This window comes from Lepidochelys kempii, chromosome 2 (genome assembly GCF_965140285.1).
Source record: "Lepidochelys kempii isolate rLepKem1 chromosome 2, rLepKem1.hap1, whole genome shotgun sequence".
Classification (NCBI taxonomy): domain Eukaryota; kingdom Metazoa; phylum Chordata; order Testudines; family Cheloniidae; genus Lepidochelys; species Lepidochelys kempii.
Window position 1 is genome coordinate 138,215,287 of NC_136381.1, and position 14,373 is coordinate 138,229,659.

The 14,373-nt window shown below is 38.1% G+C and overlaps 1 protein-coding gene across 7 annotated transcripts in view; it reads right to left on the reverse strand.

The window, feature by feature from the left end:
- TRIO (trio Rho guanine nucleotide exchange factor) overlaps positions 1-14,373 on the reverse strand; it is a 403,258-nt gene that overhangs the window by 37,106 nt on the left and 351,779 nt on the right. For 6 of the 7 annotated variants that reach the window (XM_073332315.2, XM_073332317.2, XM_073332318.2 and 3 more), the window contains 8 exons: positions 14,008-14,300; positions 11,895-12,065; positions 8,548-8,643; positions 5,799-5,947; positions 4,932-4,998; positions 2,074-2,177; positions 1,255-1,324; positions 104-193 (listed from right to left, as the gene is read on the reverse strand). In XM_073332315.2, coding sequence (XP_073188416.1) covers positions 104-193; positions 1,255-1,324; positions 2,074-2,177; positions 4,932-4,998; positions 5,799-5,947; positions 8,548-8,643; positions 11,895-12,065; positions 14,008-14,300 — 1,040 coding nt within the window. Of the gene's footprint in view, positions 1-103; positions 194-1,254; positions 1,325-2,073; positions 2,178-4,931; positions 4,999-5,798; positions 5,948-8,547; positions 8,644-9,173; positions 9,262-11,894; positions 12,066-14,007; positions 14,301-14,373 lie in introns of those variants that run through there. The other variant, XM_078851638.1, reaches the window with a different exon arrangement.

A 14,373-nucleotide genomic window follows, 5' to 3' on the forward strand; every position in this document is an offset into this window, starting at 1 on the left:
TCTCTTAAAGAGCAACAAAACTCAAGAGCAAAGAAGAACGCTCATAATTTGGAATAAAACCCAACTTCCACCCTGAAAATCTATGTTACTCTCTGAGACTTACCTCAAAAAATGTATCAATGTACTCTGAGACAATGTGCTCAGACTTTGGTTTGTTTTGGCAGTAAACTATGTACATGTGCAACCTTCTCTCCTAGGAAGAATAAACAGAGACACAAAGATAATGTACTACAGTCAGAAAAAAAGTGACAGGCTGAAATGGAGTATAATAAAAAAGCACATATATCTAAATGTATACTTCTATGTTAAAAGGATCATTCTGCCTTCTGGTAGAATAAATTCTGTATCAAGAGCAAATAAGCAGGTATACTTCAAACATAACAAATTAGCCAGAAAAGAAAAACCCTCAAATAGTTTGAAGTATCTGTCTAAGAGTTACAATTACTTGAAAACTGGATACCTCTGACCCAAAAATGTAACTGTACATGCAGAAGTTATAGATCTGAGCATGGTACTACACAAACACACCTGACATTGGGACACAGAGAATGATAAAATAATGGAAAAACAGACAACTGGGTTGTATATAATATTTTGAATTTCAAAGTATTTCACGAAATTAGCATTTGAGATATTGTTTATCATAATGACTTCTAAGGTGCTGATTACCGTGGTATCCAAGCATAGTGCACTATTTTAATTTCCATTTTACGGCTAGGCGGGAAGGAAAAAATAGTGAGTGACCTGTCTAATGCTGCAGAGGAAAGCTTCAGAATTAAAATTCCTGGCTCTTAAACTTGTACCTTTGTCTTCCAAGGTAAGTGGTAAAAGGAGACGTATGATGTTAGACTGGATAGAGAGCTAGAAAACCAATCCTGCATAGGTCACTCAGTTCTTCCAGTGCCAAACAGATCTTTTCCATCTAGAGTTTTTATTACTCTGTAAGTATTGCATTAGGATTTGAGAGGATATTTTTTCATCTGGTCATATGAAACTACAGCCTCCTAAAAGAGGCGCTGAGATTGAGTTGAGAGACAGGTACCATGTTAACCATTTTCTTCACAAGGCATTGCAAACAAAAATTAGACTCCCTGTTCACCTAATTCTGTGTCTCTGCCTCTTACCGTGTGTTATTTTATTCTACTGACTTTTCACCTGTGCTGCTCCACAGATAAATCCTTTATATAATAAGGTCAGTCACTAGTAATACCAGCAATTGGCACTACCTGCTTGAAAGAGGATGTTTGTACTTACATGCTTAACAAAGAGGGATCCCAGTTTTTCTGGATCTTCAAGGCACTTCTCCAATTCTCCTAAAAAGAAGCTGAACAAAGAAGAAATAATTTAGCTTGTACCACATTATCTGGCAACAGGTAATGTTAAAAGAAAGTGGTGATTGCATTCTTTATATCCACACTCTCTTCACTGCTGGGATCCTTGATTAGTGAGTGTCCTATCTGCAATTGAAGCCTATATAAAGAATATATTGCAGGGCTTCAAAGCAAGCAGCATTTTAAAGTAAAGAACAAAAAGAAGCAACATAGTGACTCATGATTGCAATCCTTTTGTTTGCTATGGGGATTCAAATTTCTCTTCTACTCATTCTGATTCCTTGATGTGCTCATAACTACATTACCACTGAAATTTGAGAACAAAAACTGTTTTTGATCCATTCGCAGCATAGCCTCTCAGTGTCAGAAGAATAGGTAAGTACCGCGCATGTTACTGCGTAAGACACAGGATTTTTTCTTTTCCTTAATGCTTTCTTAATAGGATCAACTAAATAGTCACATTAAATGTTACCTATACAAGACAAATCAGTCCAAATGCTTGATGTGTTTACTTATTTATTTTGAATAGTCTCCATACGAATAACTATAGGAATCGTCTCAACTTAGAAATTAATTTTAACTGTAAAAGTGTAGGACAAGCTGCTCTTAATTTCTTGTTACTTGCTTTTATAATCTTTGAAACACTTTTATTGCCAAAGGTTTTTGCCCTGTGTGCACTCAGTATGTTATAAAATTATTTTCTACCAGAAACAGATAATTCTTAAATAAAAAGCATACATACTCTCTGTGCCAGTCGTAAATCTGGTGAATGTTGCCGAATACAATCTTGTCTTTCCCCTTCATGTCATCAGGTACACCATCTTCTTTCATAAGTGCCATGTAACCCTGAAACAATCCAGGACAATTCTTTGTGAAATGTCTATGTTTAAACGGTGGGTTTCTTTCTCTCTTTCTTTTTCTGTCTCTCGCTTTAAGGAGCTTAAGAATTTTTAAACTGCAAGCTCCTATTTAAGCCACTAAATCAATAGGATGTAAGAATCCAATATTACATGTAGCAGTGTATTTAGCTGTTAAATTAACGATTTTATTGAAATAAGATTTGTCTCAACTATGTTTAAATTTAGCCAGTACTTTTAATTTAATTTTTCAGTTTATTTTCACTTCCCACAAGTACATGAAATCAAAATGTAATCAGACTGGAAAGTTTCACATTTCCCAGTTCTAAAAAACATTTCTTTTCACATTTTTCTTGGTAAGGCTTCTGTTTACAGAGACCACACTGTGGTCCCAAATGACTTTATGACGTCCCATCTGAAACACTAAGGCTTCTTTTTTTTTTTTGGCCTCATAGCTTCCCAGCCCTATGACTGTGTACAATTATTGAAAAGGGATCAATTTCTCCATCTATTTTATTGTAATTTTTTTTACATTATCTTCAGAACATAACGATGGCCATACTGGGTCAGACCAAAGGTCCATCCAGCCCAGTATCCTGTCTACTGACAGTGGCCAATGCCAGGTGCCCCAGAGGGAGTGAACCTAACAGGTAATGATCAAGTGATCTCTCTCCTGCCATCCATCTCCACCCTCTGACAAACATCATTCCTTACCTGTCCTGGCTAATAGCCATTGATGGACTTAACCTCCATGAATTTATCTAGTTCTCTTTTAAACCCTCTTATAGTCCTAGCCTTCACAACCTCCTCAGGCAAGGAGTTCCACAGGTTGACTGTGCAGTGAGTGAAGAACTTCCTTTTATTTGTGTTAAACCTGCTGCCCATTAATTTAATTTGGTGGCCCTTAGTTCTTATATTATGGGAACAAGTAAATAACTCTTCCTTATTCACTTTCTCCACACCACTCATGATTTTATATACCTATCATATCCCTCCTTAGTCTCCTATTTTCCAAGCTGAAAAGTCCTAGCCTCTTTAATCTCTTCTCATATGGGACCCATTCCAAACCCCTAATCATTTTAGTTGCCCTTCTCTGAACCGTTTTTAATGCCAGTATATCTTTTTTTGAGATGAGGAGACCACATCTGTACGCAGTATTCAAGATGTGGGCATACCATGGATTTATATAAGGGCAATAAGATATTCTCCATCTTATTCTTTATCCCTTTTTTAATGATTCCTAACATCCTGTTTGCTTTTTTGACTGCCGCTGCACACTGAGTGGATGTCTTCAGAGAACTATCCATGATGACTACAAGATCTCTTTCCTGATTAGTTTTAGCTAAATTAGCCCCCATCATATTGTATGTATAGTTGGGGTTATTTTTTCCAGCGTGCATTACTTTACATTTATCCACATTAAATTTCATTTGCCATTTTGTTGCCCAGTCACTTAGTTTTGTGAGATCTTTTTGAAGTTCTTCACAGTCTGCTTTGGTCTTAACTATCTTGAGCGGTTCCGTATCATCTGCAAACTTTGCCACCTCACTGTTTACCCCTTTCTCCAGAACATTTATGAATAAGTTGAATAGGATTTGTCCTAGGACTGACCCTTGGGGAATACCACTAGTTACCCCTCTCCATTCTGAAAATTTACCATTTATTCCTACCCTTTGTTCCCCGTCTTTTAACCAGTTCTTAATCCATGAAATGATCTTCCCTCTTATCCTATGACAATCTTTCACAAAGCATCTTTCAAAGCATAAAGATGCATAAAATGAAAGAAATACAGGATTATCTGGATGGTACTCCAATAAGAATTTGACAAATTGTCTCTCTTCAATGTCTGTAATAAATCCACAGTAAGAAGAATTTTTAAAAAATCTGGAACCTTAACTTGTAATAGAGTTTCCTTCTTACTAGTTCCCATTTAAGCACAGTAAAAAGAGTATTTGTCAACCACTAAACTTGGAATACTTAAGATCTTGTACATTAGCATTGACCTTTAAGCATAGCATGCACATAAAGTAATACTTTGATCCCACACACTGAATAAATACTAAGCCTGTATAACTGTTTGTTTAGTACATTTAAGGCCTTGAGTATGTGATATTTATTCAATACTCTGGGCTGGGCTGCTGCCTTACCTAGGAGTTGGCCTTTAATCTAGTTAACAGACCTGTTAATCAGCTCCTCTCAGGAACATGTCTAAACTTGGGGAAAAGATAGTTTTCTGGAACATACTTGGAAATAGCTAAATGAGGAAATCAGCAGATCTAAGCAATTTACAAAGCAGGTCAGTATCATAATCGGCATTCTGCAGATGGGAAACAGACGCAAAGAGGTAAAGAGACTTGCCTAGTGTCACCCAGTAGAGAAGTACCAGAGCCAGGTGTAGAAGCCAAGTCTCCTGAGTCTCAGTCCAGTGGTCTATCCACTAGACCACACTGCCTTAACTAATTAAACTGTGCCTATTGTTTCAGATGTTATTAGGTGTCACTAATTAAAACATGAATGACAAAGAACTAATCTTCTTATAAGGGGGAAAAAAAGGATGTATGAAGTAGTGTGAAGGAGAGACACGGAATTCTATATCAAATCCTGTTTTTTCTTAAATTTCTATAGAAAAACCCACACCTAAAGTCGACTCGTTCTTTTTCTTCTAACAGAACAGTGTGCGAGCTACATAGATGACTGGCAATGGGATTAATAAAAGAAATTTAGAAAGGATGAACTAACATACCTCAACTACATAACCCAGATCTCGGACGTAATCTCGCTCCGTCTCCACTAATTCCTGTAAGACATAGCTACAAGGAGGGGGAAAAAGGTGGAAAAAAAACATTCAGGGAGAAAAATGTATGGATGTGGATAAAAATTCTTAAAGAGGATTAAGAATGGGCATACAACATTTTACAAGTTTGCAGTTATCACATTTAGTAAGGTAGAGTTTACATCTGACTTTCCAAATCTGGATGCTTCACTCTCTTCAGGGCATTCTTACTTCTTGTGTTTACTAAACTAGAGCTGCAGCAGCCAGGACTTTTGCTGCATGGGTCAGGACAATTAAAACATTAATTAAAAAGAATTCCAATTTTTGACTCACAAGAAACAGCAAGAGATTCGTAAGCAAACCAACTGAAGATGTCTTTATTATTTTAACACCGACATACATACGGTTAATCTTCAATACCAGCTGAAATGTCAACGAATATTTCTGGATCTTCCCAACTATCATTTGAGTTCAAGGTAGAGAAAGACGGTTTCAGGAAAAAGCAACGATTTATGGTTTTTGGAACCTAAAAATACCCTTGAGAATAGTTAAAAGCCAGCATCCTCTTCCATGAAGGCTGAGACTGACATATTTGACAGGACTTTTGGGTGAACTTAGTACTGGAAATAATATGCCTGAGAATTCTCTTTGAACAGCAGCTGGTTTTCAAGGAAGAACCAAATCATCCATTTGATGCCTAACATGCAAGCTGGAAGGGAAAAAGAACTACTTCTTCTGTTAAATTAAAATAGACTGTTTTGAAAGGATGCAAAGGACTTTATAAATGTTACCTGATTGAGAACAGAGGGGAAATATAAATTTGTAAGCCAGTCTTACTGTCGTCTTTTTAAAGAGCTGGATTTCCTTTCTTCCATCTCATCTATGGGTGACGAGGAAGAGAGAAGGGAGTTGTCCGAAGGGTTGAAAGATGGACTGCTGCTGTCACCTTGATCTACCAACAGTGAACTTGGACGATCTTCCAGTGCCTAAGAGTGTATTCATAAATTGTTGCAATATTTATTCATCTTGCCTTCTATTCATGCTGTCTTGAAATGTACAAAATGAATACACATTTATAGTTGTTAAAAAATATGGAACCTCTGTTTTGTACTCAAATATTTACATTACCTTAGTGAGTCCAAAAAAAATAAGATGACACTCTAGCGTTGCCATTAAAAAGTCAAAATTTGTCACACTGTTACCACACTTTTATTCTACCTACAGGGAAAATCTGTGGTAACTGTTGGTAAACGCTGAATTTTTAACAGCGATTACTATAATGAAGTTTAGAACAATTTAAATCCTCACCATTGCATTTAAATGACAAGGGCAGAAAAAATTAAAGGGGACTCACAAAAACCAACAACCCCTCTGAAGAGACGACCTCTCCCTCTTCTTCTTTATAAGGTATAAGTAGAAGTCCAGGAATCATTTTTCTTCAGCTTGTTTGTTTTCTTTCTTTCCTTTTTTTAAACACACACTAAGCTTTTCAGGGCAGGAACTCCGCTTTACTCTGTTTGTCAGAGGTGAAAGTAGGCTGGTACCAGCTATTAAGAGATTAATATTACTTTCACCCCTGCTATTTGTACAGCATCTAGTACTATGGGCCTAAACCCAGGTTATGGCTCTAGATGCTAACAAAATACTCAGTACATTAAAAAACTGTCCAATCTGGAAGACTGATGACCTACCAACTTGTGAAAATTATGACATCACCCGAGATAACAGAATGTAAACTAAGAGGGAAGGAATTTTGAGACCGACTGTTTATAGCAGTTTTTGATTGCTTTAGTCAATGGCTACATTTTGGAGAAAGAAAGAAGTTGTTAAATATAGAACAAAATCCCCCCCTTCAATAAAATATAAGAGCTAGAAATACATATTGAGACCCCTACAATCCCCCTTCCCCACACAGGGTAAGAATAACCCTTCCCATCAACCTTTAAGGTCTTCTATATGTTTCAAAGCAGACAAAAAAAATTGCACAAGACCAATTTTTAAAAAAATTTGCAGGTCACCTTTAATCCTTTGGGTTCATAAAACAGTCTTTTCTCCACACCTGCACTACATACAATAGTAACTGTCATTTATACTCTTCAAAATGAACTCTCAAAACCAGGGGCAAAATTCTGTGTTGAAAGAGGGTGCAGTTCCATTGCCCTTGGAAGTTAGACAGCAAGCAGAATTTTATACGGTTTTGGAAAAGAAGGGGTGTTGAAGAGATTGTGTGAAGGAGTGTTCTAGAAAGTATTTATTAAGCCAGTTTAACTCCAGCTCACAGGGTCAGGTCTTGCTGCAGCTATTGATCATGTTTTCCCGCAGCATTACAGTAAGATGCAGCTGAGCCACACCCTCCTGAGTCAGATGCACTATTCAAGACTTTGAAATCAATAAAAACCCAGTAGGATTTGACCTCATAGACAGACGGCCCAAAAACTAGGAAAAACTGATCTGTGTTGGTGAATTATCTGATGGGGGAATGATATCACCACTTGAGACTACACAGAGCAATCATTAAAACTGTTAGTGGTGCCCAGCAAGCGTTGCTCATCACAGACAGTTTTATTTATTAAAACCTGATTTAGTCTTCCAGAGGGTCACATTTAAAAAAATACATCCTCTATCTTTCCTGGGGAGGAGGGATAGCTCAGTGGTTTGAGCGTTGGCCTGCTAAACCCAGAGTTGTGCATTCAATCCTTGAGGGGGCCATTTGGGATCTGGGGCAAAAACTGGGGATTGGTCCTGCTTTGAGCAGGGGGTTGGACTAGATGACCTCCTGAGGTCTCTTCCAACCCTGGTGTTCTATGATTGTAAGGAAAAACTAAACCTCAAAGATATTATGAATCCATACACAAGCTAGCAAAGAAAAGTCAGGACTGTCCTCAGCAAGAGGAAAATATATAAAGGAAATGTAATGTGCCTGGTTCTGCATCTTAAAGGTATTCAAATAAAGAAGAGTTTGGAAATAGTCTGTGTGTCACCTGAAAATATGAGATGAAAGTACTCTGCTGCAAACCAAGCTCTACATTACTTTAACACTGACCTCTGAGTATGCTTTAACAAAGTATTAAATACTTTCTCTTCAAATAGCAATAAAACTCTCATATTTTTGAAGTATTTTACTTGAGCAAACAAACTAGTGTGAGGTAATGAAAGAGCGTCTTAAATAGAAGCTTTACAGTTAACTCTCTGCTTGGTTTGTTTCATTCACTTGTCCCTGGACAAGACTTATACTGTGAAATCCTTGGGGCAGGGACTCTAAAATGTAAGTTTATATACAGGGTATTGCACAATGGAACTTCAATCCTTGATTGTGCTGCCACATGCTACTGCAATACAAATACATTTAAGTATATATCACATTGACTAGTAATCTTTTCTCTCTGAATATATGTATATTCCATATATGCTCGTACATTCATGAATACATGTCACTTTGCATGCGCAAAATTTTGAGACTGCTTTTGAAAATGGATGATGCTAAATGTTGGAATTCATAGGGAAGTGTGTTGGAACTTTTCATACAGCGGGGCAGTTTGGAGTTGCCTTAGCTTCTGAATCATGTTTATCTTCCAAACAGTCTCACCATTTTACTTTTGACGAGTTCCTCAATTGCGCTGACTAGTTCTGCTGCACTGGGTGTCTCAGAGCTGGTGGGGCGTACCAATAATCGAGAAGATGTCTGTGCAGTGACAAAAAAGGAAAAATATCATGTTTACTTTCGTTTGTCACAGGCTGTCAAGATTCCTCTTTCAAGTATCTTTTCAGGTCAAGCTACCCAGCAAAGATTTCCCTTTAGTTTAAGAATACGTTTCCTTATAATTTATGCAACTGGAATCTAAAATTTTTAAATAAACCTTGATACACCTTGAGAACTGTCCATGCACAGGTTTAATCCATTTCAATTAGTCGGATGTAACTTCATAATTCTGTTTCGCACATTATAGATCTGGGAAATATCCTTGGGAAACTTTCAACTACTATAAAGTCTATCAGGACAGCCATACAGATTGCAGGGATTGACCTGATTGATAGTGAACAATTTAAGTATTTTTTCAACTATGTATATAATTAAGAAGCAACTGTAAAAATAAATTACAACACACAAACCTTGAAACAGGATTAAAAAAATAAACCAAGAACATTTACATTTCTAAAAGGAGCTGGGGTATATTTCCCAGATTGAATAGGGGAAATCAAGCTCACCATTCTGTGTGTCATCCATTTTTCCCAAAGGTAAGTGCAGAGTATAGAAGATCTCTGGCCTCACAAGCTATAAGATGCCAGTTTATAGCTATAACTGAGGGTAAAAGGTATTCACAGTAAAGGATTCTGGGAGAGGGCCATTAAATTCAGCTTCCGTAATTAGCAAACACACAGCTGGTTTGCAGATTACATGTATCATTAAATAACTGGAAAGAGGAACAGGGTACAATATGAACCTTACTTCATATTAAGGAAAGGGCAGACATACATCATGCAACACAGGTTAAACTGTTCTGCAAGTGTTTCAAACATGTTGGACAAACAAAGAAATTACATTCATTATGATTTTAAACAGAATGCTCTTGACTGTGGTTTTCAACCCCATTACTGAAAACAAGGACTGCAAAGATATGGGTGTGCTTTTGTTTGCCTCACTGAGAAAGGAACATGGGGTAGGGTAAACAAGGGAATCACAAATAACTTTAAATGGAAAGGTAAGGGAATTGAGCCAAAGCAGAGACAGAACACAAATCAACATAATGCTACAGTCAAAATTTACAAAAAGAGAAAAACAAAAAACAAAAATAATTAGTTTTACAATATAACAACTGTATTGGAACATTAATATTGTTTATCCAAAAATAAATGCAAAAAACTCATAAGCTGCTATTCAATGCAATAAATGAATTGTGCAATGATTCTCCAAACAGAAGCGTGTGTACTGTACAAGAAATGCTAATGAAAAAAAAAATGAGTCTGTTATTTAGTGATATTAGAGAAATCAATATGGCCTCATACCTGGTGCTCGCATATACCTCCAAAACTGAGCAAGCCCACATGCAATGGGACTTTGAGGCAGATGTTGCCAGATGTCACAATCCCAACTCCCAAATGCTACTAAAAACAACTTTACAAAAAGTATGTCCTAAACATGCATCCAAGACAAAGTTTAAATCTGGATGTAGATCAGAATCCAAACTACCATGAAGTTGGCAGTGTTTGGGTACAAGGTTCGGTCTATTAGAGACAGACAGAAACACTATGGGAGCATGTTTCTGTCCTCCACGGGATTCATATTAAAACAAGGTAAATCCTTGTAAATCCAAGGTAAGGTCCTGCTTACACCAGAGTTGAAAATGCATGAGGCAGATCATCATTCAAACATGTTTTTTTGCAAGCAGGATGATAATCTGGCAAGTGAGGGCAAAACCTGTCTTTTGGTGCGTTACACTACACTGTGCTAAAGATCCAATCTACACTGAAAATGCAAAGTGAATGGAGACCAAGTTATAACATGGCTTCCTCTGATATAATTGCATTTGTAATGCAGATGGACCTATGCAATAAGGACAATGTTAGTATGTGTTATTCGTATCACAGTTACTGAATATACTGGTTAAGAAATCATGTTAGCAGCTTGCTAGCAAGAGTTTGTAAACATGATTCTCACGAACACTATTGCAATTCTAGCAAATAAAGGGTCAGACAATTTTCTAAATAGCAGGAAAAAAAAACCCCAACAATTTTTTTTAAAGAGTAAAAAGATTTGAAGAATATAATTCTTTTTTTAATTTGGTCTCAGAAGTATTTCCCAGTATGTTCATCCATCATTTCCTATATTGCGATGGTTTCCAATTTAGAAAAAAAGCAGGAAACTGGTGCATGCAGTGCACGGAAAAAACCCATTGCAATCCAGAAAGTGTCTACTTCAGTTATGATTGAGATGCCCAGGAGAAAACAACAAGAGTGAAGGAGAGAAAGAAAATTTGTTGAAAAAGAATCTGGTCTACTAAGAAAGACGAATAACCGCCAACACAACTCACTAACAATGAGATCATACCATATATTTCACCACTTAAGCATTTTAAATAAAACAATGGGGACAAAATGATATTAGAAGTGAGGTCCATGCTGCAGAAGTCAACAGAGTTTCCATTTTAAAATCCTCTATTTTCAGGCTTTGTGACTGCCCCATAAAAATGCGATTCATTTTGAAAATTGAAATAAAACATCTCAAAACCTGAGAATGTTGCGAGATTTTTTTTTAAACCAACAAAATATGAAAACACGATTAATTTGGCAGATTGATGATCTCCATCCAAAACTTATCAATTAGTGGTTTCAGATACAGTTTTGCACTCTCAATTTAAACTTGGCTTTGCTTGTTAAACTGAACAGTTTCAGGCAGCAAGTCACTAATGTGGACCAAGGCTTTACAGCACTTGAGGAAGCTATGGTGTGCTCACAATGGACATGCGACTTTATGTCGACATGAAAAACCATCTTCCTGTGCAAATGGAAAATATTTGTGACAAAAACTCCAGGTCTGAGGATAAACAGAATTGTTTTGTGAATTACCTACAGGACAAAAAGATTTCAGTCAAAAAGTTAACTGCTCCCACAACAGCTCTTAACTAGTGGAAAGGGGGAAGACTAAGCATATATAAGCATGAAGTATTACAAAAATGTGAAGCCACTCAGAAGGGGGGTGCATGTGTGTGTGTGTGAAAACTCCTTTACGCACACAAAGATCAACTGCTCATCCCTACCTTGGCTATAAGGTCCTTTTTTAAACAATGATGTAAGGTTCCTGTAATTGTGTACTCAATTGTACTCATATAATTACATATGTCCCAGATATTTTCTCCACAGCAAATCCCTTTAAGGCACTCTAAAAGTTATCAGTCTATCTCAGCATGTGAGATTCTTCCCTATTTCCCTTTTTACCTTGTCATCCTGGGAGTCTGGCTGGAGTAGACTGTGTTGCTGAATTGCCATTGGAGGGGGGAGTGGTACAGCATCTGCTCCTTCTTCACCTTCTTCCTCTCCACAGCTCTGCATGCCAGAAGAGGAGGATTTGGAGAGAGTGCCGCTGCTCAGCCCCTCATTCCGCCCTCTCTGCAATGAAGATCAAGACATTCATAAGATGCATAAAGCAGAGTTAGTGGAAGCTGTCTCACAGATGCCAAACTACCTCTGAAGGCTCATCTCCAGCAAGCCTAGGGATAGCTAAACAGATCAACATCTCAAGAGATAGACACAGTTACCAAAAATCTAACTACCTTAAAAGAGACGCAGTTTATGACTTGTTCAACAGGTAAGGCAACTGGGCTGATGCACTGAGTACAAGTGACTTGCAGAACTTCAGCCCGAGTTTTACTGTAGAAAAAGTTATAAACCGAGGCTTGGGAGTTGACTGCTGGGTTCCATCAGCGACTTTGATTCTGCTCAGTTTACCTCTGTAAAATGGGTGCAACATATGTAACTACAGACTTGGCATCTGTAGAGTACTCATGTCCTCAAACTGAAAGGTGCGACATGAGTACAAAACAGTATTAAAATATGGGATATTTTAACAAAATCCTAAATTTCATCACTAGTTCGCCTTTAAACAGTGACTACAGACCACATACTTTGTTTTTAATGTTTTCTGGGTAGAAACCATCCAGTCAGCTACAGGAGGAACAGGACCTCAATCCTTGGTCTGTGACAAAAATAGTTTACAGGATATTGCTATTGCCTTCACAGTAACGAGGAATGACTTGTACTGCCTTCTCTCCTCCTCAGGGCATTGATATGACGCTGGCGCTCTTCCCCACACTCAGGAACGTAGGAGTGTGGCTACTTCTGAGAAAATGGTGACAATTGCCTTGGGAGAAGGGTCTCTTTTTACCTTATGGCACCTGAGGGCGGAGAACAACACTTTTCCCAAACCCACAGCTCCTACACCATCCTGGTGCCATGCCTCTAGTCCATTCCCTTTCAACTTTTACTTGGATCACCGATGCTCCAAGTTGAAAATGAAATATGCCAGTAGCAAAAGAAAAATAAGACAAAAAGCCACTAAAATAATAACACTAGGCCACTTAGTTAGAAATCAGACTTCATTACCTATAATCTATAGGAAAACCATCAGAACTGATGGTCCGATTCAGGTCAAAGAAAAGGTGAACTAAAATACATTGTGAGTAGAACCCTTGGATGCTCTGTTATGTCACTAGATTCAATGTGAGCTGTGCACACATAAGTGAAAGCATAATCAGGCCCAGTTTGTATCTTTATCAACTGGATATGGGTCCTAATCTCATACCAGAACTATGAATGGCGGGGAAGAAAAAGGCTTTTGACAAACATCTGTGACATGAACTCCATGATACAACCTCCCCATTCCCTTTGCTTTAATGAAAGCTTGTGAGGGTATTACGTAACTGATTGGAACCACCTTTTGGTTTGAGAAGTCAGCTATTTCCCAGGACACTGCACTAATGAGACGCACATTACTTCTAAAGGCAGGAACGCAAGATTTGTTGGCTTTAAAGTGGTTAATAACCCTTCCCTATACATCCTCCTGGTCCTTTGGGAAGGGAGAAAAGGGAAGCATGAAATAGCCTATCATCAGAACATTGCTCAGATGTTACTCAGTATGTGTCAAAAAGTCATTTTTTTCTGATTGGGGGTGGGGTGTGAGATGAGTTTAAAAAGTAATTTCCCCCATCCTCTTTTCTGTTCTTCAACTAGAGTGCTCTCCCCACACGACTCTGCTAACATTCTTAACACTGAACTGCATAAACCCTTGTATTCCAATACAGGGCTTGTTCTTGAGCAGAGAATGACAGTCAAGGCATGCATGGGACTAATGGCTGCGTAAAACTGAAACACACCCACAAGAGACCTGGATGAGATGACTCTGTTTTACTTGACCAAATAAAATTTGTACAAGAAGCAACAGATGCAAAATAAGCTGTTGTGCTGTCCTGCAGTGCCCCCCAGCATCCAAAACCCAAGCACTTGAATCATGTCCAACATTTACAAACCATAAGAAAGTTGCCTGAACACTAACCTCTTCAATGGTTTCATCCTGTGGCGTAGCAGCACTGTCATCAGAGTCCTTCTGAGAGCCAGCATCCGCACTTTTGCGGACCTCTCTACTCTTCTTATGCTTATGGGCCAATTTCTTGACATGCCCATCTGCCTTCCCACTGCTAAGGCGCCTCACTGGACTGGTAAGCCATTTCCTCAGGGTGTTGCCAGGGCGTTTGGGGCCTGGGGAGCTCTGTGCACCAATCATATGGGGCTGAAGTGATGTTACGGAGGCAGGAGGACTGGCATCGTTACTGGAGACTGAAAGAGAGTCTGAGGAAAGAAGGTGAACATCTTTTAGAGGGAAAATATTGACAACTGAGCAATTTAAAATCAAGAGAAAGAA